This window comes from Anser cygnoides, chromosome 2 (assembly GCF_040182565.1).
Source record: "Anser cygnoides isolate HZ-2024a breed goose chromosome 2, Taihu_goose_T2T_genome, whole genome shotgun sequence".
NCBI classification, from domain to species: Eukaryota; Metazoa; Chordata; class Aves; order Anseriformes; family Anatidae; genus Anser; species Anser cygnoides.
This window is the reverse complement of record NC_089874.1, coordinates 31,664,950-31,690,119: the sequence shown is the minus strand read 5'-3', so window position 1 is coordinate 31,690,119 and position 25,170 is coordinate 31,664,950. Positions and strand designations below refer to the sequence as shown.

The 25,170-nt window shown below is 38.4% G+C and overlaps 1 protein-coding gene across 1 annotated transcript; it reads left to right on the top strand.

Moving 5' to 3' along the window:
- Positions 1-143: 143 nt before the first annotated feature.
- ANKMY2 (ankyrin repeat and MYND domain containing 2) lies at positions 144-23,321 on the top strand. Its single transcript, XM_013183435.3, has 10 exons — positions 144-299; positions 2,523-2,587; positions 10,155-10,293; positions 12,464-12,562; positions 14,680-14,840; positions 15,692-15,906; positions 16,405-16,540; positions 19,441-19,569; positions 20,005-20,146; positions 21,756-23,321. Exons 1-10 carry the CDS (start codon positions 233-235, stop codon positions 21,977-21,979), a joined length of 1,377 nt encoding a protein of 458 aa, XP_013038889.3. The 5' UTR covers positions 144-232; the 3' UTR covers positions 21,980-23,321.
- Positions 23,322-25,170: the final 1,849 nt, after the last annotated feature.

Below are 25,170 nucleotides of genomic sequence, written 5' to 3'. Positions count from 1 at the left end.
CCGACCCGCTTGTTAGGGTGTGATAAAAGAGGAACGGGCTCCTCGCTCCGGCCGCACCAGGATGAGGGCACGGCGGGTGAAAGCCGCTGCCGGTCCTCCCCCCCCCAGACGGCGAGAGCAGTGTGGCGTCCCGCCCGGCCGCCAGCGGGGTGGAGCCGCCATTACGAGCGGGGCGGGGGGGCCGGGCTGGGCCCCGAGCGCGGCGCTGCCCTGAGGGAGGCGAGCGGCCGCCATGGCGCCCCCCCGGCGGGGCGAGCTGAGCCCCGAGGAGAAGGAGCTGCTGCGGGTCATCGCCACAGGTGGGCCGCGGTCGCTCCCTCCCATCGGGAAGGGGCTGCCTGCACCCCTCCTTCCCTTCCCCCTTCCCGGCGGGAGGCCCAGCGCCGCTGAGGGGATTTGCGCTGCCATTTACCTGACAGGGAGGTTTTGCTGGGGATAATCCGGGCCCCGAGCCTGTCACGTCGCTCCCCGTGTGCCGCCGCCGCAGCAGGGTGTCCTTGCAGGCACGGCGTTCCTCAACTAACAGGGCTCGGGCTTCCCCCCGCGCCTGGCATTCCTGACGCGTTACCTTGTGTTTTGTACGGTTTGTCAGCTTCCCCGCGTCGCGTTATGTGCGTGTTAGGGGTTGGGGGATTCCTGTGCTTCTTGCTGGATTTCATGGTGCTGCATAGTGATCCTCGCAGCCCTGCCTAAATGCTTTCTGACCTGTGTGTTGAAAGCTGTGAGTGGTATTTGTTAGTTGGAGGTGAACAAAATCCACCTGATGTGCTCCGTGCACTTCTGTATGTGGTTTTGAGTGAGTTTTAACCAATAGGAAATGTTATTTATCGTTTTGGGGTTTCAGTCTCAATTATATTCACCCGTTTCTCTGTGTCAGACATAGACATGGGACAGTCAGTGATGAACTTGCTGTGCCTCAGAGTCAGTCTGGCTCGCTTTAAGCAGTTTCAGACCTTACTCTTGGAAATGCCTCTAATTTACCTTATGCTTATAATTAGAATTACAGGGTAATCCTGGTTGGAAGGTCCCTCAGGAGGTCTCTAGTCTAGCCTCCTGCTCAAAACAGGTCAGCTGTGAGGCCTAACAAGGTTGCTCAGGGGTTGTCTGATCAGGCCTTGAAAACCTCCAAGGATGGAGACTGCAAAGCCTCTCTGGGCAACCTCTTCAGGTGCCTTACTGGGCCCATAGTGAAAATGTTGGGTTTTGTTACATCTGGTATGATCCTCTTTTTCCTTCAAATTCTGCCTGTTGCCTCTTGTCCTCCTATCACACAGCATTATGAGCAGCTTGGCTCCAACTTCTGAGAGCTAGCCAACTCTGAAAGCTTGACTTCTGCCAAAATTTAGTGCCTTGTTTGGAAATCCTTCGGTGGTTTGTCATGCAGAACTCTGAACTCGTAAATGCAATTTTTCTTTGCTTTTCTTGCATTAAAGTTTACTTTGACAATCATGCCTTGAGGATTTGCTGTTTCTAACACTTTGTTATTTTGCTGAGACGTTATGAAAACTGCACCAGGTCCTAAGAAGCTTCTTGTGTGTTTAGAAAAAAATTATTTGGGTGAGCAGGCTAGTTGACGGTGCCCTGACCATTGGTCATTGTATTTACAGCATTATCATCAGCTGTGTCAGCTGACCCAGGTTATTGGCCCTCTTCCCTGGGACAATTAATTTCCAGATACAAGGAAAGTTTATGCTTCCTGTATACATACCATACCAAAACTTCATGAAAGAAAATCATTTCTGGTGTTTGTAATCTTTTGGGGGGCAACAACATGAGCCCAAACTGAAATTGCAAAAGCTGCTTTGCTGGAAAATTGCTGAAAGAGTACCTCTTTGTGATGCATGAAGAAAAATGTGAAGACCCTCGTTAAATGAGGGATTATAATGTTTATCCTTATTTAAGCAGGCCGCTGTTAAAAGAGCTTTGCCTGTGATTGAATTGGTGATCAGAACTTTCTGTTAATTGGCAATAAATTAAATTCTATGAATTGAGAGTCGATGTTCTTTTGTTTCGATTTGTTTGAATGAAGTTGCATCAAAGGTCCCTTCAGTTATGTCAGTGGGCTTTAAATGATTCTTACATCTGTGGCCTAACTGAGGAGATTCCTGTAGCAAACTTCCTTCTGTGAGAATCTAGGTAGCTCTTATACACATATGGTGCTTTAGAAGTACAGTATGTGTTAAAATACTCAATATAATTTTACTCATTCAGAGTTGTTCTGATGCAGTTTATGAAGAGACATATTAGTGTCATGCTCGTGTGTGTGTGTGTAGATCAGATACTTCAGAAGAAATGAATGCTTACTTATGCTGCATGCTCTCAGTCTACTCTTTGATGTTGTGACTTCTTGGCTTTTAGCTTCTAGAGCAGAAGGCAGTTTGTTCCTGTGCTTCTTTGCTAGGTATGGTTGACTTGTTAATCTGCAAAGATTTTTATTCTAATCAGTTGTGCTCTTTTTCCCCCTTAATTCTTCATTCCTTTTTCTCATCCCCTTTTCTCTCTGTGTCTCTTTTTAATTAAAGGAAACACCGAAGAGGCTGGAAGGCTACTGGGCAGCAAGAATGTCCGTGTCAATTGCTTGGATGAGGTACGACACAACTGTACAAGCATTATACTGGGTTTAGCAATGAAAATACTAGGTCCAAAGGCCTGCTTGGTGTTAAATAACATTGCTGTACAGACTCTTGGAAATCAGAATTCTTTTGAAGAAGTTTCCAGCCTGCAGCTGAATAAAGAACCTTTGAAGAGCTCTTAGTTTCTTTAACGAAGTTTAATGTTATATAAGGTAGTACACAGTTTGTATTTCCTCTCATATTGCTGAATGAACTTTGGTGTCTGCAAGGTAAGTTGAACACTACAGCAGGATATGCGGGGATGCTCCCTGGCTTCTTGTCACCTCCACCAAACTGCAGTCCATCTGTTTATCTAGCAGCAGGCAGCATAAACAAAGAATACCTCTCCCCATTTTTCACCCCTCAGGCCTGTACCACGTCACCTTTTGCAGAACCATAAACAGAGAGAGAGAGAGTGAGCAGCTAGGTCAAAAGTGGAAAATGCTGTCTTTTGCGGAGACAGATGTGATAGCCATGTAGAAGATGCAGTTCTTTGTGTTACATGAAGATGGGAGGAAGTTGTCGGAGAAAAGACTCTTGTATGAGGTTCATGTTTATTTCCTCTTCATTGTCTCTTTACAATGTTTCTCTTTACAAAAGCATACAATGTTAAAGTGTAACATGGGAGCAAAACTGTAATTGCCCAGTATGCATGTTAGATCAATGTGTAATTTATTAATTTAAATAGCCAGTGGCTTGTATATGTTCTTGATTAGGTACTTTGTATCAATTTGTGTTTTTCCCAGTTTTATCAGGTCATAGGATCACTAGGAAATTCAGGCTAGAAAGGACCTCAGAACTTAAGCTTGTTGTCTCTTGCCCTCCCACCACCATAACCACAGAGTCGGGCTCTGTCTTCTCAGGAACTTCACTGTAGGCACCGGCAGGCTGCTTCTGGGTTCCCACAAAGCCATCTATCCTCTGGCTGATGAAACCCAGTTCCCTCAGCCTCTCTTCACTGCACAAATGCTCCAACCCCTAACCTGAGAGCTCCCACCACGTCCCAGTCTTACCCTGCTTAACTTGCTGCAGTTTGTCCTTGACTTTGTTGTACTGGAGGACCTGAAATGACTGTACCCATGATGCAGTATTAGTGCAACATTACTGCTGAGAGGATATGGTTTATTAATAGACAGCATAGGTGAGTTATGCCTTAAGCTATTGTTAGAGAAGAAACACTATTAACAATACTTGTCTAGTGTTCACATCTGCCTGAGCCATATGTGCTTTGGGTATATTTAAATAGTTCATGTGATGGACTTCTGGCATCCTCCCCTCTCCCAAGAGTGGTACGTAGTGATACATGTTGAACCAAAAAGGGTTCAGATTTAAAATTTTTAATCCAGCGGTCATCTCATGTCAACTTTTAGAGGCAAAATATTTCATAATAGAAAAATTCTAATGTGTTATTCTAATGTTTCATACACTATATATGTACAAATAACAATTAAACATTAGCTGTGTCTGTTATCCAAGGCTGCCAGAACTGGAGACTGCTTTGAATGCATCAGGTCTCTTTTTTTTTTTTTCCTCAACTGCCTTAGCTGTTTATTTTGAAAATCACTTTTATTACTACTGTTACTTATTTTATTAAATTCTATTAATTTAAGAAATGAGAAAACAGAATGCTAACAAAATCAAAGGCTTAGAGACTGAAAGGGGAGGGAACTAAGAATCAATTTCCTTTTCTTAAAGTTGTTTTTTTTAACATGAGAGAGTCAACAGAATGAGCATGGTTTTAATGCAATTCTCTATTCTATTTGTGGTACAGCAAATATACAATCACAGTTTAATAATTTTGTGTGCTGGAGAATCCACATCTAGTAGAAGGCTGTTACATATTGCACTTCCTGACTTAAAATATCAATACATAAGACAATGTCCCATTAATTTCTGTTTTGAATGTTTCTAGCCTTATGTTCTAACTGCTTAGGTCCACTTTCCTCTAGGTTAAAATCTAATGACAATCAGCAATCTTTTCTCTATGTATCTTTAGACAGGATGAAGTTGCTTTGTAGTACCTTGCAAGTACATCGACTTTTAACTATTATACCTAAAGTTATTTTTTTCTAGTAATTGAGCTATACTCATGGCTCTTTTCCAAATCCTTTCCAGTTGTTTCAGCTTCTTCCTTCAAGAGTGTAGGCATAAGCTGGATACAGTATTGCAGCATTGCTTCTGTGGCTGTTACAGATATTTAAAAATTAGATAGTTTTAAAAAGCTAGACTCTAAGCCTATCTGCTTCTACTGCTCATGTGTCCAGGACTTGCTCATCCTTTACCTCCTGCTATCTGCAGTACTGCACTGGAAGCAGTAGGTCACTTAGAAGTAGCACAGGATCCCTTTATTCAAATTAGCTTTGCAGGTGCCAGTCTTCCAGATTGGTGCAGGTATCCAGCAGATACAGCCCTGTTTTTTCCCCAGCGTTCTTTCTCACCAAATCATTTTTGTTGTTGTTCTATTGCTTTTTTTTGTGGATTTAGGTAGTTGCAGAAAAGGACATTAAGTAAGCCTAAATATTTTCCCTGTGAAAACAAAGACATACATAGCTCTTCATCCATAAGTTTAAGTTTTTAAGTTTTTAGCTGTTTGATTCTGTCAGCTTATATCTAAGAGGCATTTATACTCAGATAATAAACAAAAGGGCAATGGAAACAGGTGCAAAAAAAAAAAACAAAACACAAAACAACAATAAAACCCACCCACAATTATACTTAACTTAAATACACACTGCTTATTCATTCTTATCCTATTTTTAGGTGGAGAGGTTGCTAATTTAGAAATGCGGTGTGGAAGAAAATGTTCAGGAGTCTTCTTTCCCCTAGCAGTACAGAGCTTGTAAACATTGCTTATTTCATGTTGGCAATTTGCTGACTTTAACTCCATCAATTTGCCGACTGGGACTAAGATAACTACAGAAATACGATCTAGAAGAAGCAGATTGGGCTTCTAGATATGGAAGTTACCTCCAGTCATGTTGGTAGTTAAGGTTATGAAGGAGCACTGTAATACTACAATACCATGTTTTCCTGATAATTGATTTATGCAGATTAAGCAGAAAGGTTTAACCTTAAAAGACTTCACAATTTTTCCCTATTTAAAATAATTTCCAGGTTCATAATCTTATCACATATAGAACTTTCACTTGGCATTGGCAGCATTATTTTTTTTTTTCTAGTTTGGTAATTCAGCTGTTCATTCTATAATATAAAATATGTCTTTTAGAAACAGTCCCCATCTATTTGCTAATTAGCAGAATTTAAAAATTTGTTGAAATTACAGCAGCAGCCTGCCTATTAGTGCATGTCTGTCTTTCGATATTTTTGCGTAGTACTTCAAAATCCACAAACCAAAGAAAATTCAACATTTTTAAGAGTTCCCTGACTTCAGTTCAGGACATTGATGTAGAATGTAATTTTTCATCACTACAGTTAAACAAATCATCAGTCAAATTTAATGTATTACCTACATGAAGACAGCAGCTCAGCAGGATGACTGGCTATAAAGGAGGAGGAATGTAACGAGGAGATCTGTACTCACTGAAGAGTGTTTCATATTAGAATTAGTTCCTACTTAACTCTAGACAACTTTTTTATTAATATATCTATTAATTACGTTCTTGCAGCAACCTTAAGTAGGTAAGGGCAATCTTATTCAAAAGCTTTAAGGCTGGAGTTTCTGAATGCTTTTGTCCAGTGAAGATTCCAGTCATGTACCTACCTACCTGCCAAAACTAGGACACTAGACTAGCAGCATTCAGTACCATTTCTTTTAAGTTAGATGCATTTTTACAATTCAGATCCAAACATTTGGCTGAACTAGTAAGTTGTTCTAACTTTAATAATGCTTTCCTTTTTTTATTTTAAGGAGCCGATTTTGAAGACATTCCTCAGTAGTATCTATGTGTTCCTTGTGGCACCTGTTCTTCCTGTGTCATTTGTCTCCTTTCTAGTAGCTTCCCAAATATTGTCTCAAATAAAAGCCAAACCTTCAGCCAGTGCGTTTAAATTGTGATTTTTCTGAATGAACTGGACTGTCTGAATCTAAAGAATAAAATAACACACTTTGTCCGTGGTAATGTAGGGGTGGCTTCCTCAATGCAAAATGAACTGGGAAGGGGAGAGGTGGTTTCTTTAGCAGTGGAAGCATATAAGTGTGTACAGCAAATTTTTGGCCAAGGTTTTTCCCTTTTTTTTTCAGTGTAAATCACCTTTGACTTGAACTCTAGCTAGGTGGCTAGTTTTCCGAAGTGCATTGCTGTGGTTTGCCTGAGAACCTGCGGAGGGAACCGTTCTGGTGTGATCCAGCCCACGTGTGCCACGTTGTGGCCAAGTTTTCATGGCTGTGGTGTAAGACAAATGAAGTGAGCGTGAGAGGTGTAAAACACTGGGAGTGTTAGTACTACTTTGATTCCTTTTTCCTCTTGAGTAACACAGGTCGTGTGGCTGCTTCAGTTTGTGATAGTAAATCATTAGTGTTACCCACAAAACAATGACTTAAGTATGCCTGTGTTGTGTTCTTACATACTCAGCAGGAGTGTTTGGCCACATAAGCTTGTCAGCTTTTCTGCCAAATACAGGTCACTGGTATATGTGTATTCTTTTTTTCTTTTGGTTTATCCCACTTCCTGCTCCCTGGCATTTCCTCTTTTCCCCCAGTTCCTCCAGTTAATGAAGGTTGAGAAAGAGCATTGTTGAAAACTTACTCTATAGTTCCTCGAAGACAGAAGGTTGTTTTTACAGTTTGATCTTTATAAACTTGGCTTTGTTAATCCTGTGGAAGCACACCTTGATGTAGAAGCTCCCAGGTGCAGAAGAGAAATACTGATCTGCTTTCTTCTGCCCTGACTTCTAGCAGTGGAGTCCAAGCCTTCCCTGGTTCTGCTGCTCACCTGCCCCTCGTGCCTCCCACTATGTCCTTTTCTTCCCTTCTGAGGCGATTCAGCCTACTGAACACATGGTGTGTATTTTTTTCTTCATTTCTGCCACCATGGCAGCAATGGCTCTTGAAATCTCATCTTCTTCCTCGTCTACTTCTGCTGTGTTTTCAGCATCGGGAACTGGGTGTGGCAGTGTGCAACAGAGCTGGGCTGGTGTGGCGTAAGGCACAGCCCCTGTTTGTCTGGGAGTCCTTGGTGGTGGATTAGCTGAAGAACTGGGTCAGGGAGATGCCAAGCAATTTCTAGAGGCTCTGCAAACTCAATCCTCATGGCAGAGTCAGGCATACAGGGAATGCCTACAGCCCTGCAGAAGACAGGAGATGATAATTTTCCTCCTTAGAATCCGTGTGGCATCCCTACAAAGCAAACGAAACTGGGGAAGAGTCACTTTTTTTTCCCCAAGGGAATGAATTTAGAAGAATGGATTTTTGGACAGAAGAAGGTTTCATAGTAGCTGCTAGAAAACTGCTGCTTCATCCTATATTCCATTATGGGAGAATAAATTAATTCCTTTCATCTCTATGCTTAATAAACTGCCAGCTTAGTCTTTTAAATATGGTGCATTGACAAACCAAATGTCATGTCAGAAAACAGACTGTTTCTGGACCCATCTTAGATATTCAACCTGTGAATCACATTTACAGCCACTTCAGCTTCTGCATAGGATCATAATAGAAGATACCAAGCTTTTCCAGATGAGCTTGTGTTTATCCTGTCCCTTTTTAGTTTGCTGTGAATGTAAAAGGCTGATGTTAGTGTGACTTTAAATACAGTTTTATAACATCTCTCCACATGTTTTTGCTTGGTATGTTTTTTGATCCACACCACAGCTTGATGCTTTCAAAATTTAATCAAAGGCTTTCCTGAAAGTTTCCCAGAAGGAGGAGAGTACAAAAGAAAATACCTTTCCTTTGTCCTACGATCTTCAGACAGATTTTTAAATTGAAACGCCTCATTCTATATATAACCAAAATTAAGGTCCTTGTTTTCTTAAAGTTCTTTCTCCAATCAAAAACCTTCCTGAAGTTGCATCACATTACAGAGATACTTTCCTGTGCTACTAAGGGAGGAGTTTCTACAATATGGCTTCAAACTGGGACTGGCCTCTAAAAATTACTGTCTATGTAATGTATTATGTATAGTAGGAAGGAATGCCTTTCTTTTACAGGACCACAAATGAAACCTAGCAAAAACAGTCACAAACTCATTTCATGAACTTCTCTTCAGATCTTCTGTTTCTTTAATAGCAGGTTATATTGCAATGTGTAAAAGTATATCAGGTTGCTAAAAGTATAGTGCATCAAGAAATTATTTTTCAATGTTTTCAGTTAGGATAGGGAGTAATGAAATTATACTTGAAAGATGTTACAATATTAACTTGCCCAATTTCTTTCACCTTTAAGATTCATTTTTTAAATGATACCGATAAATGTAACCTTAGGTTTTGTATTATAAATGGAAGCAAAAAATATATTAAGGCTCAAACTGATAAGTAGATTATTTCAGAAGATCACACTACCCTGTATTTATAGAGCTGCAGTGATGTTCTACATGAGTGTATTCATGCACATATCCCTAACCTGCAAAAAAGGGAAGAAAATGCTATTTTAATTTCCACCTGGGGCAGACTAAATCACATTCCCATGTACTCAGTGCTGGAGAATGTTTTTAGGCAATTACTGTGTCTTGGCTGATAGCTTGAATCCTGACTTGATGTTAAGTGGAAATGAACAGTATATTGGAAAAAGTGTATCAAAATCTCAGAACCGAATGTCATGCAATTTGCTCAAAAATAACTGTGCTTCTCCCTGCCCTTTGAGAGGGAGAAAGCGTGTATTAACAGTTCACCACGGTTCTGAAAATTGCCCCTAGGGCTTGCCCAGGTTCATGTTTGTAATTACAGCAGTGCGACTCTGAGAGCCTCCCTTGCTGAAGGTAAGCCTTTTTCACACTGGTGCAGTTTATCAAAAGGCAAGGTTTGAGAATGTATGGTTGTTACCATCTGGTTAGAGCTGGATAGCTTTACAAGGGCATTTAGAGCTCTGACTGGAGTGAGATCACAAACACAATACCGAAAGGATGGATAAATGGGAGAGAGGAGGACAGTAAAATTATCAGTAAGTGTGACTAAACAAGATGAGTTTCAGAAACTGCAAATCTTTTTTGCAATAAGAGCCTATTTCTAATTTTCTTGTTACTTAGCATGTAATGCAAGGGAGAAATAACAACTTGAGGAACCTGACAAATTTTCTAAAAACAAGCTTTTCCTGCTGTGATGAGCATTAGTTGTCTTTGGTCTTCTGTATACGACGTTAGTGTTGATGACTCATTCGTGGAAAATGTCTTTCTTTTTTTCAAGACTGGTCTGTTTTCAGATATATAACACAGCAGAAAACACTGACACCATGGAAAATAGAAAATATACTGCATGTTAGTAACCATGTTTTTTCATCATGATTTTGTGAGCTTTTTTTGTTCTTCCTAGCTTAAATATTACACGAGGCTTTGGCAGGTACACTGAATACGTGTGAACAAGTGAAAATTGTCTGTGGCATGAAGACAGAGATGCAACTAATTCTCGTATGCTTCTTCCTCTTTTCAGCATGGCATGACCCCTCTAATGCATGCAGCCTACAAAGGGAAAGTGGACATGTGCAGGCTGCTCTTGCGCCACGGAGCTGATGTGAACTGCAATGAACACGAGCATGGGTACACTGCCTTGATGTTCGCTGGGCTTTCAGGTAACTTCTGACTAAATTTATCTCACTGATTTTTTTATGGCATTGACATGTACAGTTTGCCATAAATTAATAATCTAAAGGAAAGTGTTGACACCTTTCTAGCACAGAATGGTTGCGATTGGAAGGGACCTCTGGAGATCAGCTAGTCCAACCCCCCCACACCCAGGCAGGGTTCTCTAGAGCACGTTGTACGGGGATCACATCCAGGCAGCTTTTGAGTATCTCTAAGGAAGGAGACTTCACAGCTTCTCTGGGTGACCTGTGCCAGTGCTCTGGCACCCTCGCAGTAAAGCAGTTTTTCCTTATGTTCAGCTGGAATTCCCGCATTTCACTTCGTGCCCATTGCCTCTTGTCACTGAAAAGAGTCTGGTCTGATCCTCTTGACACCTTCGCATGAGAAACTCTCACACATTGATCAGATTCCCCCTGAGCCCTCTCTGCTCCAGGCTGAACAGGTCCAGCTCCCACAGCCTTTTTTCATATGAGAAATGCTCCAGTCTCTTAATCATTTTAGTAGCCCTTCCCTGGACTCTCTCCGGGAGCTTCATGTCTTTGTTGTACAGGAGAGCCCAGAACTGGACATAGTACTCTCTATGTGGCCTCACCACGGCTGAGTAGAGGGGGAGTTTTCTCAAATGACAGTTTTCTTTTGCAGTGGGATTCGTTCTGTTTAATCATACTGTTACACTGAAAATGATGCTGCACCATACTTTTTTAGGACTTCGTACCACTAGCTTGTAGTAATATTTGAAGCTTGTCACGTCAATCCAATATTTTTCAAATTTTGCCTCTCTGCTACATTATTTTTGCAACTATGTTGTGGGCTTTTACAAATTTATTTAGTAAGCTTTAAAAATGTTTCTCCTTACATTATTTTTGTTCTCCTCTTTTATATGTGTGTGTGTGTGTGGTGCTTTGTAACTTTCCTCTTGCTCTTCTTTTTCCCTGATGAAAGGAACAATTATATTCTTGAGTGAAGAAAAGGCATCGCATAAAGACATTGTTCCTTCTAGGGAAAGGATTACATTTGGGAATGCTAAGTTATTTTATTAGGACACTTACTTCCCTATAACTTTCTGTTTTGGGAAGATGTAAGGTTCCATATCAGGTAGTTTAAATTCTGCTTTCTTTCTTTGTATATTTTTTTAAAAAGGCATGTGTGTACATGAACTCTTAACTGGCATATCAGACTGCTTTTCTGCTAAGACTTTCGTAAAAAGATTTGGGAAATTTCAGCATTTTATGGCACTGAGTAATACCTGAGCTGCAGCAAATAGATAGGAACAAACTGTCAGAGGCTGTTAAAATGCCTGCATCTTTATGGAAATTGCTGTACTTTTACCATTTTCTCCCAGCTGTGATTTTAACCTGCCATCTGGCTTTGAATGCTTCTGAGTGTTGACTTTAAGGTCTGTTATTTGTGAGCACAAAAGGTACACGAGCACTACTGATGCATTGCCTTTGTTTTTAAATCAGAAACCTTAAATTCTACCTACCACCCCCTTCTTTTTTAATATATTTTTTTCCAATTAGCATGCACACAAAAACTGATAAAGAGTACCTTTGAAAACGGAACCAGCACAAGTAGTGACGAGTGCCCTTAGTAACCTCTGAAGGGCACCATTTAAGTCATATAATCTTCCCATCAAATTTTAGCTTCAGTTTATTTGGTATTTAGCCCAGTCTGAACACCCAGTTCCCAGTGTGGAGAAAGGAACAATCTGTTCTCTTCTCTATGCTCCTGCTACATAATAGTACTGAGTTTGTTTTTTATTCTTAGAATAGCAAGCGTTGTAGTTGAACTGCCAAACCGGATTAGTAGAATTTGCTTCTGTACTGCTACCCAGGGGGACCAAGCGCTAGGATAGTTAGAGGCATATGACTCCCATCAGCTCCCTGGGAAACTTAATGTACATTACGAAGGGCAGGATTTTAGCCTGCATTAATTCAGTTTTCACTTTGATGTAATGCTTTGGGACTGTAAATAAGGAGGCAGCACTGTGTTTCTTTTAGCTCACTCTTAAAGTAATGTTCTTAATATTATTATTTTTCCTCACTGTTAATCATATTAGGTTTTAGTAAGAAGTTCACTCCTTGTTCTTCTATAGTATGAAGAATTACAAGTTCTGATTTATTCTCTCTAATTCCCCATATCTTCTCCCAAATTCAGGAAACAAAGAAATCACCTGGATGATGTTAGAGGCTGGAGCAGAGACTGATGTTGTCAACTCTGTGGGAAGGACAGCAGCTCAGATGGCTGCTTTTGTGGGTAAGGTTAAGGTGTAATATCATTTCCTAAATCCTTAAAGTAAAACGTTAGGTTTTGATGCTTTTTATTGGCGAAACATTGTTTAATAACCTGTTCTGAACTGACACAGTTCTTTTTCTTCACATTTCATCCTGTAACAGAGTCCATTTGTGTTTTATTTCCATGGTTGTTTCTTAAATGCACAAGTGATGATATCTATAAGAATAGGTGTTGCTGTTCTCCAAGCGTGCAAATTTATGCAATGTCGTTATTTTGCAGATAGTAAGAGGAAGCTTGTAATATTTGAGGTCTCTGAAGTGCACGTATGTGCTCTTGCAGTGCGAAGTGTGTAACTGGAGCTTCCTCTGTAGGAAGGAAAAACACAGCACTACAAATCAGGAGCTCTCATCTGAGCTTTGGCACCAGCATGCTGTACTGCAATGGTTAGTCATCTCCTGCCCTTCTCCCTCTGCACATGTGAGAGGGGGAACTCTCAGGACCTGTTCTGAGATAGGTCAGTACTTACTGACCTAAACTCGACTAGAATAAGAAAAGATTTGTCATTAGAGTGCTAGGTAATCCTGGGCAAAATGTGCAACCTTTTTCTTTTTTCTAAACGCTTTTTACTTCTTTACCCACCTCAGCAGTGATCAGAAGATTCCTGGATTAACGTTCCCAAATACAACCCAAATATAGCACTCTTTTTCTTTATTTCCAGCAAAGATTTGTGATAAAATACTGGAAAAAAAGTGTATTTTTCATGATTTTGCTATTGCTGTCCAGATGGCCCCACCCCCAGCAACCAAAAATGGGGGTCTATTTTCATTTTAATGCAGCCTTTTCATCTTCTTTAAATGTCTGAGAACTTTCCTGCAAGTCCATTAGTTGTTCTGGATTCAAAACCCTACCTTGCCGTTTAGATTTACTTCCTTTAATAGTGAGTTAGTGCACTTTCAACTTCAATCATATTTCCTCTTCTTTTAAAGAGGAAAAGATTGATATTACTCACTTGAGTTTCAAGCAGCAAATCCTTAACTATCCACATAACATGCTGAAGAAGTCCACTCCTATTAATTACACTTAGGATTTGGAGAGTGTTTTGGAATGGGATGTTGAATTGTGTTATTAGTGAATGATTAGTGGCATCTTCAACATAATTTTGGAGAATTCTTGTTTAAAATCATCATATCACCAGAGTAAATATTTTCAAACGTACTGAGATATGCTACGCTGCACAAGTCTGAACAGTGGAATCACTTCCTTTTTACTCTCTGTCCAATCAATTCATCTGTCTTTGTGTGGGAAGTGAGGATTCTTCTTCTCCTGTCATTGTCTTACCCTGTGCTCTATTAGCTTTTAACAGTCTCTTCAAAAAGAGTGGAGGGTTTTAAATGCTGGAATTTGATTGGCCTTGTCTTCCGCTGATGATAAATTGGGTTAATGCCAAGATAAATCAGTCAATTTAAAGAATGTGGCCCTGAACTAGAGAAGCTAAATGTTACTTTCGCTTCAGCCAAGTAATCCATCATTTTGTCAGATGGAGAAAACAAGGAGGGGGCGCAACTTCTCTCGTGCTCTTCCTTTCATCATAGTGTCCCCCCCCCCCCTTTTTTTTTTTGGCAAATACTAAGCATGTTCTGTTATTTAGATTAATACACTACTGTGTGTTTGGGATCTGAGAACTTGTAAGAAGTTTGAATGCAAATGTCATTAACTTTTGAAAATGCAACATGGAGAGAACTTCCCTTAAGAAATTCTAACACCGATATGGTGCTACTAGTATAGTTGCACATCAGAGTCAAAAATACCGTCTTTATGGCTTGATTCTGAACATAATAAATAACTCTGGGGAGAAATACCTATTCTTTCAGTTTTGGCCTAACAGGGAGAAAGGATGCATGATGGGGATGGAGTTCTTGAAATGAAATTTCATGAAGTCATTTTCTTCTTGAAGTTAGTAAATCATGCTATAAAGAGGAAAAACAAGACCTGCCTGTTACCAGTGTAAAGCATATCAAGCTTAGCTCTTTTGTGGGTAATCCTCATCTGTGTTGCTTGTATTAGGTTTCAGGGTGTTTTGGTGTTTTTTAGTTATGATTACATTCTGTTGGTGATTTTTATTTCTTGTGTGCTTTTAGGTCAGCATGATTGTGTGACCATCATCAACAACTTTTTTCCACGTGAAAGGCTGGACTACTATACTAAACAACAAGGCTTAGATAAAGAACCAAAACTGCCAGTAAAGTTGGCTGGGCCTCTCCATAAAATTATTACTACTACTAACATGCATCCTGTTAAGGTGAAGTAACGTGTGGATTGTATGTGTTCATTGGCATGGGAACTGTTTTTTAATGTCAAAAAGCATTCAGCTCTTCCATGAATCCAGTTGAGATCAAAAGCATTATCTACTAACTCAGATGCTTCTAAAAATGAAGAAGAATCAGGCCTAATGTCTAGACATGACTCAAAAACTGAAACTATTTGAGTGTTCAGATAAGTTAGAACCTTGAACTAATACCTTTAAGTGGAGAGATTCATATTTTTAACAAAACAAAAAATTATTTCTTTTCTGGATTTATTTTTTCCTAGCCTTACTCAAAGTGAAAACATAAAACAATTCTCATTATTCTGTCAGTGCTTGTCTCAGCATGTATCTTCCTACCTTAATCATTGGTTAACCATAGTAACATTTGCTGTTGTTTCTGAACGTATATGCAAGAGACATTTATTTTTACTTGCCAGTATATTTGCTGAAAATAAAGTTTATGTGAGGTTGATGTGTTCCATGAAACCACTTAAATTGTACAGGTCCAGTTTATTTTAGGTGTTCAAAAGGAAATACATTTTAGGACATTGTGTAGTAGTTTCTGTAAGTGTTTCTTTTAAAATAGCTGTAATTCTTCAAGTAGCTCTGTTCCTTATATTTTTTTTAATACCAGTATTAATTTTGGAAGCTTCTTGTATGGGAACTGTATATTACAGTATACTAAATAATAGTAAATAATGACACTGACAGAAGAAGGGGAAGAGAGCATAAGATGGAAGTACAGGAACATTAGAAACTCCCTATCTAACCTTTAATGCTAATGAGTAAGTTTATAGAAATACTATCTCTGAACTGGATTACATCTTCTTCAATCTTTCTCATAGATTGTGTTGCTAGTAAAAGAGAACCCTCTGTTGGCCGAAGTAGAAGCACTGCAGAAATGTTACAGGGTTCTGGATCTAATCTGTGAGAAATGTATGAAGCAGAAAGATATGAATGAAGTACTTGCTATGAAAATGCACTACATCAGTTGCATCTTCCAGAAATGCGTTACGTTCCTAAAAGAACGAGACGATAAACTAGATGGATTCATCAAAAGGTAAGTATTTCTACACAAAGGTCTGAAGGTATGCATATGAGCTAGGGTTACAGATATCAGAAAAAGACAACTGTAATAATAGGAATAGTTGGGTTAGTTTAGGTAAAGCCTCTGACAAATCAATTTTGAAATAATCCCAGTGCATTCTTCACTGTTTATTTTGTTTTAACCCCAACAAAGCATTTTGCTACTTCACTCTCACATAGATACTAGTCCGTCTGTAGCTGATTATTTTTCACTGGGTGGCTGAATTATTAATTACTGGTTTTAGAGCATACACTGAGTTTTGTATTTCATAACACTCGTGCATTAGAATACAAGTAATTTCATTTGCATTGTAAACACTTCAGAGTTCAAAGTTTCAGAATTATTTTGAATTATAATTCTTCTCTATTAATTGAGATATGGAATAGGATGGAATGAAGACAGAGTACAGCATACTGTGTTTGTTCTTGAACTGTATGATTTCTTATTTGACTTTGTTTTTAAAAAATTTAGTCTCTTGAAGGGGAGAGATAAAGATGGTTTCCCTGTATATCAAGAGAAGCTAATTCGAGAAAGTATCCGAAAGTTTCCTTACTGTGAAGCTACATTGCTCCAGCAGCTTGTGAGAAGTATTGCTCCTGTTGAACTAGTAAGTTTTTTCTATCAAGAAAATATTTTCTAATAACTTCAATAGTAAATTAAGTTTAAACTAAGCCATCTTTCTCTTTAGTAGCTTCTTCAGTGTTTTATGCTAAGCAAAGTTTTTGGATGTCCCTGAGTTCTCTGGTAAACTGGAAATTCATTTTACATTTTGCAAGAGAGTACTGTAAAATATTTCAACCTAGTAGTGTGGGTTTTTTTTGTTTGTTTGTTTTGTTTTCTTCCCTGTGCCAATACTGAATGCTTAAATGCCTCAGTTTTTAAAGGAAATTGAAACAGTTTGTTTCTGTGGCAGAGCTTGCTTTTCCTACTCCGGGATGTCCATCCAGTTTTTCTTTTCCAATGTGGTTTTACAAATTGTAGATTCAGATAGAGATGAAACTTTTTTCTTCTTCCCAGGGTCTAAATGGACTTCCAGATTGAATCATTTCCTAAGCTTAATACATTCATTATTTCCAGTGAATGTGAGAAGTTGATAATATATGATGGCAGAAAAGGGAAAATCATTCTGTGAAGCTCCCTGTATCACAGGGAGAGACAAGATGATGTCATATGCACAGTACAATGTGTATCTGAATTAGGAAATCATAATTACAAGTAAAATATCTAACTTCAGCTTTCCTCATACATCTTTGCTAACACACTTCATTATAGTACTTCTCGTTAGTTCATAATAAATCTTACACACAAAAGTTGTTATTCTTTTTAAAAAACCTATGTACTCTCTGGTGTCTGAGCTGGATGTTACAAACACTAACACTGGGGAAATGGCACAGTTTTGTGACATACTTGGATTACGCCGAGTGAATTAAAAATAGCCTCTAGCCTAAGTGGCTCCAGTGAATGAAAATGTCCTGAGGTTTAATGCGATCCCTACTGTTTGCCTAAGCCAGAAAAATAAACACAGTATGAAAACGTAAGCCTTCATGATGCATTAAGAGCTGCCTTAGAGTAAACATATTCCTTCCTGTCTCTTTTCTTAGAAGAGCTTGCAGTCTTTACTGCCTTCTCCCTTTAAAGACATCTGCTTTGTTACACTGTATTTTTGTCCATTTTACAGAACTGGAAAGGAGAAGATGCTATAAATTTTTAATTTCCTGGAAGTCCTCAACCTTTGGCAATTACTTGGATTTGGGCTGTCTAGTAGTTAGGGCCCTGCATATTCCATGGTGGTCCAACTATTTAAGGATTTACGCAGAGCTGGAGCAACTTGACATTTTTTTCCTCTGTTTACATTATTGCCCAAAATAACTTAGTTTATGGTTACCAGTAAAATATACTCAATCTTACTGCTTGTATTGCATGGGAAAGATACTGCAAATAATAATAAATAATATATAAATAATAGTAAGCAAATAATTGTTTTGAAAATGCCAAGTTCTGACCGTTTGGTCTGTAGTCTGAGTACACTGAGCACAACAGTACACCAGGGCCAAATAAAACACATTTTTACAAAAAATGCCTGCACACCAGCACAGAGACTAATTTGCAAAAACCTGCTGCATGGGATCTACAAGCGGGTGCCTGTGAAAAGACCACTGAGTTCTTAATAGTATTAAGAATAAATATAGTAATATTTGTTATTTATAGTTAATAACAGTTCATTAATTCATCCAACAGATACGTTACAGGGGCATCCATGATACAACAACAAAAGCTATGGGATATTCCCATAGAAGAATGGCACAAAGAACAGATGGCACAAAAGTAAAATAGTTGAAGTAGTACAGGAATAGATGTACATGCAGCACGTTTCAGGAGTTATTTCAGGTGGAAAAGAAGAAAGCAAAGCTGTCCATTAGTAGTAATATATTTGTGAGCCTCAACGGGTACAAAAATCGTATTTTAAAGCCTCTGAACTTTGTCTCCGTGTTTTAATGTGACTGAGTGCTTCATTTGGAGGTCTAGCCTTCTAATTTAGGAACCTTATGCAATTAATAAATCTTCAAGGATGATACAGAGCATTAAAAGTAAAGCTTACTCTCTTCTCTGAAGAGAAAGGAATCTATTTTCCAAATGCAGCAGCATCAGTGGGGAATATTTACACTTCAAATTATCTACCTTGTCTGCACAGAAAAATAGCAGTTGTTTGAATATACAGGCTAAAACAGGTGCTTTGTGTTCTATGTATTTGTTACATTTAAATTTGTCTGTTCTACGTGAAACTAACAGTGTTATTTAGGACTACTCACATACTTAATGACTGCTTATGTCTTAGGTGGTGCCTTCTACATTATCCAAATATTTGCCCTGCATTAATAACACTTCCCTCCAAAATAGCTTTTATAATTATCGGTATTCATCAGTTAAGGAAGGGGGGTAAATCTCATTCTTTATAATGAGCTTCTTGAATAATCCCACAATATGCAGTTATTAAAAAGTCCTGTTATCTTTGCCTTGAAATTTTAATTTCATTGCACCATGCTTCTTGTATTGATTCAAAACAAGGGCACAGGATAAGGGAGCATTCTGTGCAGCCATTGATTCTTCAAAATGTAAGCATGTGCTAAAAAGCTGAGAGCTAGTTACCTTCAAATCCGTCTCCTTTTTGCAGAATAAAAAAAAATGGTAATTTTTATCTTCCCTTCCACAGAAGCTAAGGTCTAAGTTAACTTTATATACAAAAACGGATGTAGCTGTATACATGCTAAATTGTTAATGTTACTTGAAGTTTTATGATTTTGTTTTGTATTCTTGCTGCTACAGCATCTTCTGTGAGACTAAGCTGGCCACTTGGAAACTTGAATTACTTTTTTTTGTTTTTCTCTTCTATTGCCCCTTTTCACGTTGATTTTTATTTTTTTTTTTTAACGGAAACCTACAGGATAACTGTGGTATTTCCTGTGTTTTACAATTTATTTTGTTCTCATTACCCCTTCTTTATTTCAGGGTTCTGATCCTACAGCATTTTCTGTACTTACACAAGCTATTACTGGTCAAGTGGGTTTTGTGGATGCTGAATTCTGTACAACTTGTGGGGAAAAGGGAGCAGACAAAAGATGTTCAGTATGTAAAATGGTAAGAATCCGTAAGTAGTTATAAGGTATCACACAAGTTAGTGCCGTTGAGGTGATGAGGATTTTGAATGTTTGACTATTTACCATGTAAGCTTATGAGGAATCAAATCACATGTATGCCTGCACTGCAAATGTACAAGTCATCTGCTTCTAGGAGAGATGGCTGCAGTTCCAAGTAGGCGTACTTGGATTTCCAAGTGTATATGTTTAAGGATTAAGAAAGAATAAAATTTCTTATGTTCAGAGTTAAGCAAAACAAACTACTCTTCTAGAGTTTTATATAGGTTAGAATTGCTTTATGACCTTACAAATTGCTTAAAAAAATACCATTAAGTACTATACATAGTGCCTCAAGTAAAATCTTTCTAAAAAATGTAAGGCTTTTGTGTATTTTTATAATACAGGAAGATGAATTGATAGATCTGATAACTTTCAGGTGCTGTACTGCGACCAGAACTGCCAGAAAATACACTGGTTTACCCACAGAAAAGTCTGCAAGACCCTGAAGGAAATTCACGAGAAACAAGAACTAGAAGCTGCCAAAGAAAAAAGGAAACAAGAAAAAAAGCAAAAGAAAGGTTAGGATCTATGGTTTGCTTGCTGAAACTAATGCAACATGAACTGTAACATAAGGAACAACAGTAACAGGTCGTAAAAATCTGTAACAGCTGAAGTTAAAAGAAATGTCTTTGTTATAATGTAACAACATAAACATGGCAGTTGTTGGAATTCAAGTCCTTCCGTTTACAAATGCTGTGTACTTTCTAATACCTGGGTTTTGGTGCTAGAGTTACACAGGTTTCTGCAACTGAGGCATTCTGAATTACACTACACTATTTCAAAATCCAAATTTTAAAACAAAATAATGAAGAAGTTTCATGACACTCTGCTTTTCGTTGGAGGTATTAGGGACAAGCTCCTTAGAGACAGGGTCTTGGTAGATGGCTCCTCTCCCTCCCGTTCTAAAAGGGGAGGCTAACTTTTTTTATAACGTTAATACTGCAGTACCTACATTTTAATTTTAACTATTTTTAAACTAATTAATTAATTTTATCTAATTTAAACTAATTTTTAGACACATGGTTAACACACTACAGACCTTATCAGATTATCTGTTCTTCACAAGACAGTGAACTCATCCTAGCTTCAAGTCCCCTTGTGATGGTGGTGCATCAAATGTCTTCATATCAACAGTAGTTTCAGTTCAGAAAGCTACTAATCCCCCTTACAAAACCCCTTACAAATCCTATATAACAGCGAAAATGATAAAAAGAAAAAAATCCACAGCTGTAACTACAAGTAAAAACAAGAGTTTAGTAGTGTCTACTGCACAAGGGTGAGTGTTAAGAAAGCACAGGCTGAAGCATAGACTAAGGAAGTTGTTAGCTCCATAGCCCAATGGGACCATGGTACGTTTTGGCAATGTTGTAGGTTGTGAGGACAGTGTGTTCAACTGGCTATCAGTCATAACAGAATAAGAAACCAAGGGAAATTACTTCTGAAGATGCCTTCTGAAGGGCCCCCAACTAGGCTTTCCCCTCTTTCTTTTCATAAGTGTTAGCATGTGATCCCCCACTTAGCAGAATCAGGGCATCAAGTTATTTAAGTGTTTTTTCTCTGAAAAAAATTGCTTAAAAATTAAAGTTTTACTAGCTGACTCCTTTCCGTGCAGTCAGGTTATAAAATTTGGGATGACTCATTTCAACTGGAGTTCATTGTGGTCAACTGTTCATTAGCAGGAATTTCTTCAATCTGTTACGTGCAAAAAAAGCTTCCTACATAATCACATAAATACATTTTTTTTTTTTACAGAACACCTGTATTCTATGTTTAATCATCCTGCAGCCATTCTTTGAAAAGCAAACTGTAGCGTCAGTAAAGCATGTTTGAATTAAAAGTTAAAAATAACAGCAGTCTTCCTCTGCTCCTCTATGTATGAAAAGGAACTGGGGCAATTGTAGATTAATGTAGAGAAATTAATGAGAGCTTTGTGTAGAGTTAGTTTCAGAATAATCTTATAGTGACTTAGGCAGAACTCTCATGTCTTACATCTTTTTTGATGAATCTTGGTTAAATTAATCACTTCTTTAATGCAAAGGTTCCTAGCATTTATTCTTCTGGAACAAAAATGGTTTGCTAGCAGATGAGTTCTGTGTCTACTGATGATGGCTTTTCTCTTTTGTCTAGATGAAGTGCAACTAGGAGAGTCTAGTACCACAGATGAAGAACAGTCAGCTCCTGGTCCAGATGCTACCAAAGAAGTGGATCCAAATCATGCTACTGACCGAACAGAAGAAGCCGAACTTGCCAAAGAGTCCGAGGCACTAGCCCTGAATCCTGGCAGTCCACTGGAAAGTGAGACTAGCTTAGCTGCCGTTGATGTTCAAAAAATGCAAGATTCTGAGGAATAAGAGGAGGGAAGGAAGGGACTAAGCATTCTGGCAAAGTCCCTGTACCCTAAGGGTCAGATTTTTTTTTGCTGACCATGTCTGAGTTCTTACAGCATGGCCTATGCAAGACTCCCCATGAAAGCATATCTCTGTTCACACTGAGATGGAATACTGGCTAGTTTGTCTTTAGGATCTGTTGTAGAATGAAAATAATAATAACAAAAAAATATGATAAAAACTAGTGGCATAGATCCATCTGTATGTGTACCAACAGTAACCATAGTAAAATCTATGAGTATCTGTGGTCAATCAGCCACTTAGTTTAAATAAAAAAGTGTTTTGGATTATTCTTGTTTTCAGAACATGAAATCTATTTTATTTGTAGTTCAAATATTTTTTTTTTCTGCAAGAACACAGAACTGCAGTTAAAACATTGGGAAGCCAACTGTTAAATTGCTTTTTTACACCGCTTTAGGAAGCTTTATTTGAAAGAATTCAGTATCAGTTAAGTTTCTAAAGATACTCATCTGAATTCTCAACTTTTCATGACATTATTGTAAATATTTTTGACTAGTGAGTGCACAACAATAGTGTCTATTTTGTGGCAACTTTATTAAATGATAACTGCTGTTTCAGATATCTCAAACTTACTGTGAAATGTGTGTTTCAAGAGAATTGACTTCATTATTTATTTGCTCAAATATAGTCCAAGTTTATCAAAGCCTAATGAAGGGAAGACCAGAAGGATTTTAAATATTTTGACTCTCACAAATAATAGTTTCTAAATCCCAGCTTTCAGGTGAAGATGCCTTTGAGCACACTGGGATATTCATGAATTATTTTATAAACATAAAAGATGTTTAATATTGCACATGCTAAACCTGGTCAGAATGAATTAAATGGGAAAGTTCATGTATTCATTGATACAATTGTGATTTCACTTAGGCTTTCAACTAAATGGCATATCTTGAAAATAGCATCCCTTAACTTTGCTGTTTTCACTCAGATTAGCTGCTGTTTCCTATGAAATTAAAGGGAATGCCACAACCTAAAGCACTACTTGCTGCATAAGAAGGATGGTAGAGTTTGATATCCTACAATTGTTGGATGAATAACTGATGTTTTGAACATGGCAATATCCTTCAACGTAGAAGAATAAGGACCACCCTCCATACAGAGGAAAAATGCTATTAATTTTTTACTATTTAATATATTGAAAGTTTTTGTTTATTATTCTTCAACTTGTAAGAGTGAGGATACATAAATGCAGGGAATGTATCTTTTGTACGATCCAAGAGTGTTTTAATTTCACTGATTAAATGAATAAAATGTGAAGAATAAAGGGAAGGTTTTCAAAAGCTGGGAGCTGAGTGGCAATTCTGTTTTCTGCATCTGTGAGGGCTGCCGGGGCATACTGTGATGTTCTCATTGGAGATGTGTGGGCTTCCTGTAGCTCAGGTGTGCAAGTTTAATTTTAGGACAGCTGGGGCCAAGAGCCAACGGGGGGCAGAAAGCAAGAGATTTGTGTCTGAAACTTAGATAGGGAGTCACAATAACTGTCACCACACGCAGAAGCGCTCCTCATTCCCAATTCTATAATCAGCTGTTGGGGCTCACGGGGATATATTTCTCTTTAACACTTGTAATGCCATTCATTCAGAGCAAATGATTCAGGATCTTAGAAGTGTCATAAAATCCACAGCACAAATCCTGCTTTTTTTCTACCAGCCAACACCTTTCTTGATAAAGGAAAGTCCAAGCAACAGGGAAAGTCTGGAAATTGGAAGTAAGTGTAAAGTACAGGCTACCTGGCGGAGATTATGTAGATGCGTTTTTCTCATTCTAACTTCAGAAGGCTTCAGAATTGTTATGAGCAGAGGATGCTACGCTTCCTTCTCTTTGCAGTGAATCTCAGAACAAATGCAATACAAATTAAGGCCCTGGTGGCCTCAGAAGAGAGCCACTTCAGCCTTTCTCAACTTGAGCTGGTGACAGCTTTTCTGTTGGGAAATGATGATAGGTTCTGCATACACTTGGGATAATGAGGAGCCCTGGTACGATCATGAATTGGAGGAAACATCTCATGTGACATTACTGATACAGAGCTTAATGTTGAATGAAAATTCACATACAATTTACTGATTCATTAAGCAAGGTTTTAAGTGACAAGACAGCTGTGGAGTGCATAGCCAACAGATAGCTCTTGCATCTTCAGGGGTATATGAGTCACAAGACTTTTTTTCCCCTCCACTGACTTCGCTTTCTAGGAAACATGATGTCCTCCCTTCTGCTTTTCCAGCTGTGTGCTAGATATAAGGACATAGCAGCTGTGCATGTCTACAGCCTGCTGAACCACAGTATTTGCTTCCTAATTCACTTCAAGGCTATTTTTTTTTTAATATTTACTCTTGCTATTGCCTTCTGGGAAATCTGATTGAATTAGGAACATTAAAACAAGCTTCTAAAACTAAGTATATTTTCTAGTGAACTAAAATTGCACGTTCCAATCACTTTAGATTACTGATGCAGTTAGATATTCAAGGATTTTCTTCATCTAACGAAGGGAAATTTTCAGCAAAATTTGAAATTACCTTTGTAATTTGAGTACTTCGTACATAAGTAGCGAACGTATCTTTTCCCTAATGGCTGTAAAACACAGACTTTTTGATAAAGTTCAATGGAGGAGTATAATGGAAAGCACTGCCTAGTGAGCAAGGTGGATTTGATAGTCGGTGATTCTACTGACTTGGGGTTTGTTTGACAGCATCCAACACTTACAAACTACAAAGGTGAACAGGCAGCAAATACTACAATGAAGGGCTTCTGGATGCCATGGCAGGCTGTTGGATTTTGTTTGTTTGTTTACTCTGTGTATTCCTGGGACGTTTGTGTGCAACAGTGAGAGGGCCAAAACTCTAGAGGTTTTGTAGGACTTCTCACTATCAAAGACCATGTAAGTATAAAGTAACTCAGTCGTCATCTCTGAGCCCATCTGTATGCTCAAGAAGATTACAAGAAGTACAGTTAAAATCCTTTAAGATTTACACATGTGAAATGTTTTTTTGTTGTTGTTTTCAAACTCTATATTCTTTGGGGAAAGCTTCAAGTTAGTTGTTAAAAAAAAAGGATTCTATAATAAAATTCTTCATGTTTTGCATTCTAGCATTTTCTAAGCAGAAAACTTTGAAATATGTCTTTATTTCACTTTGATT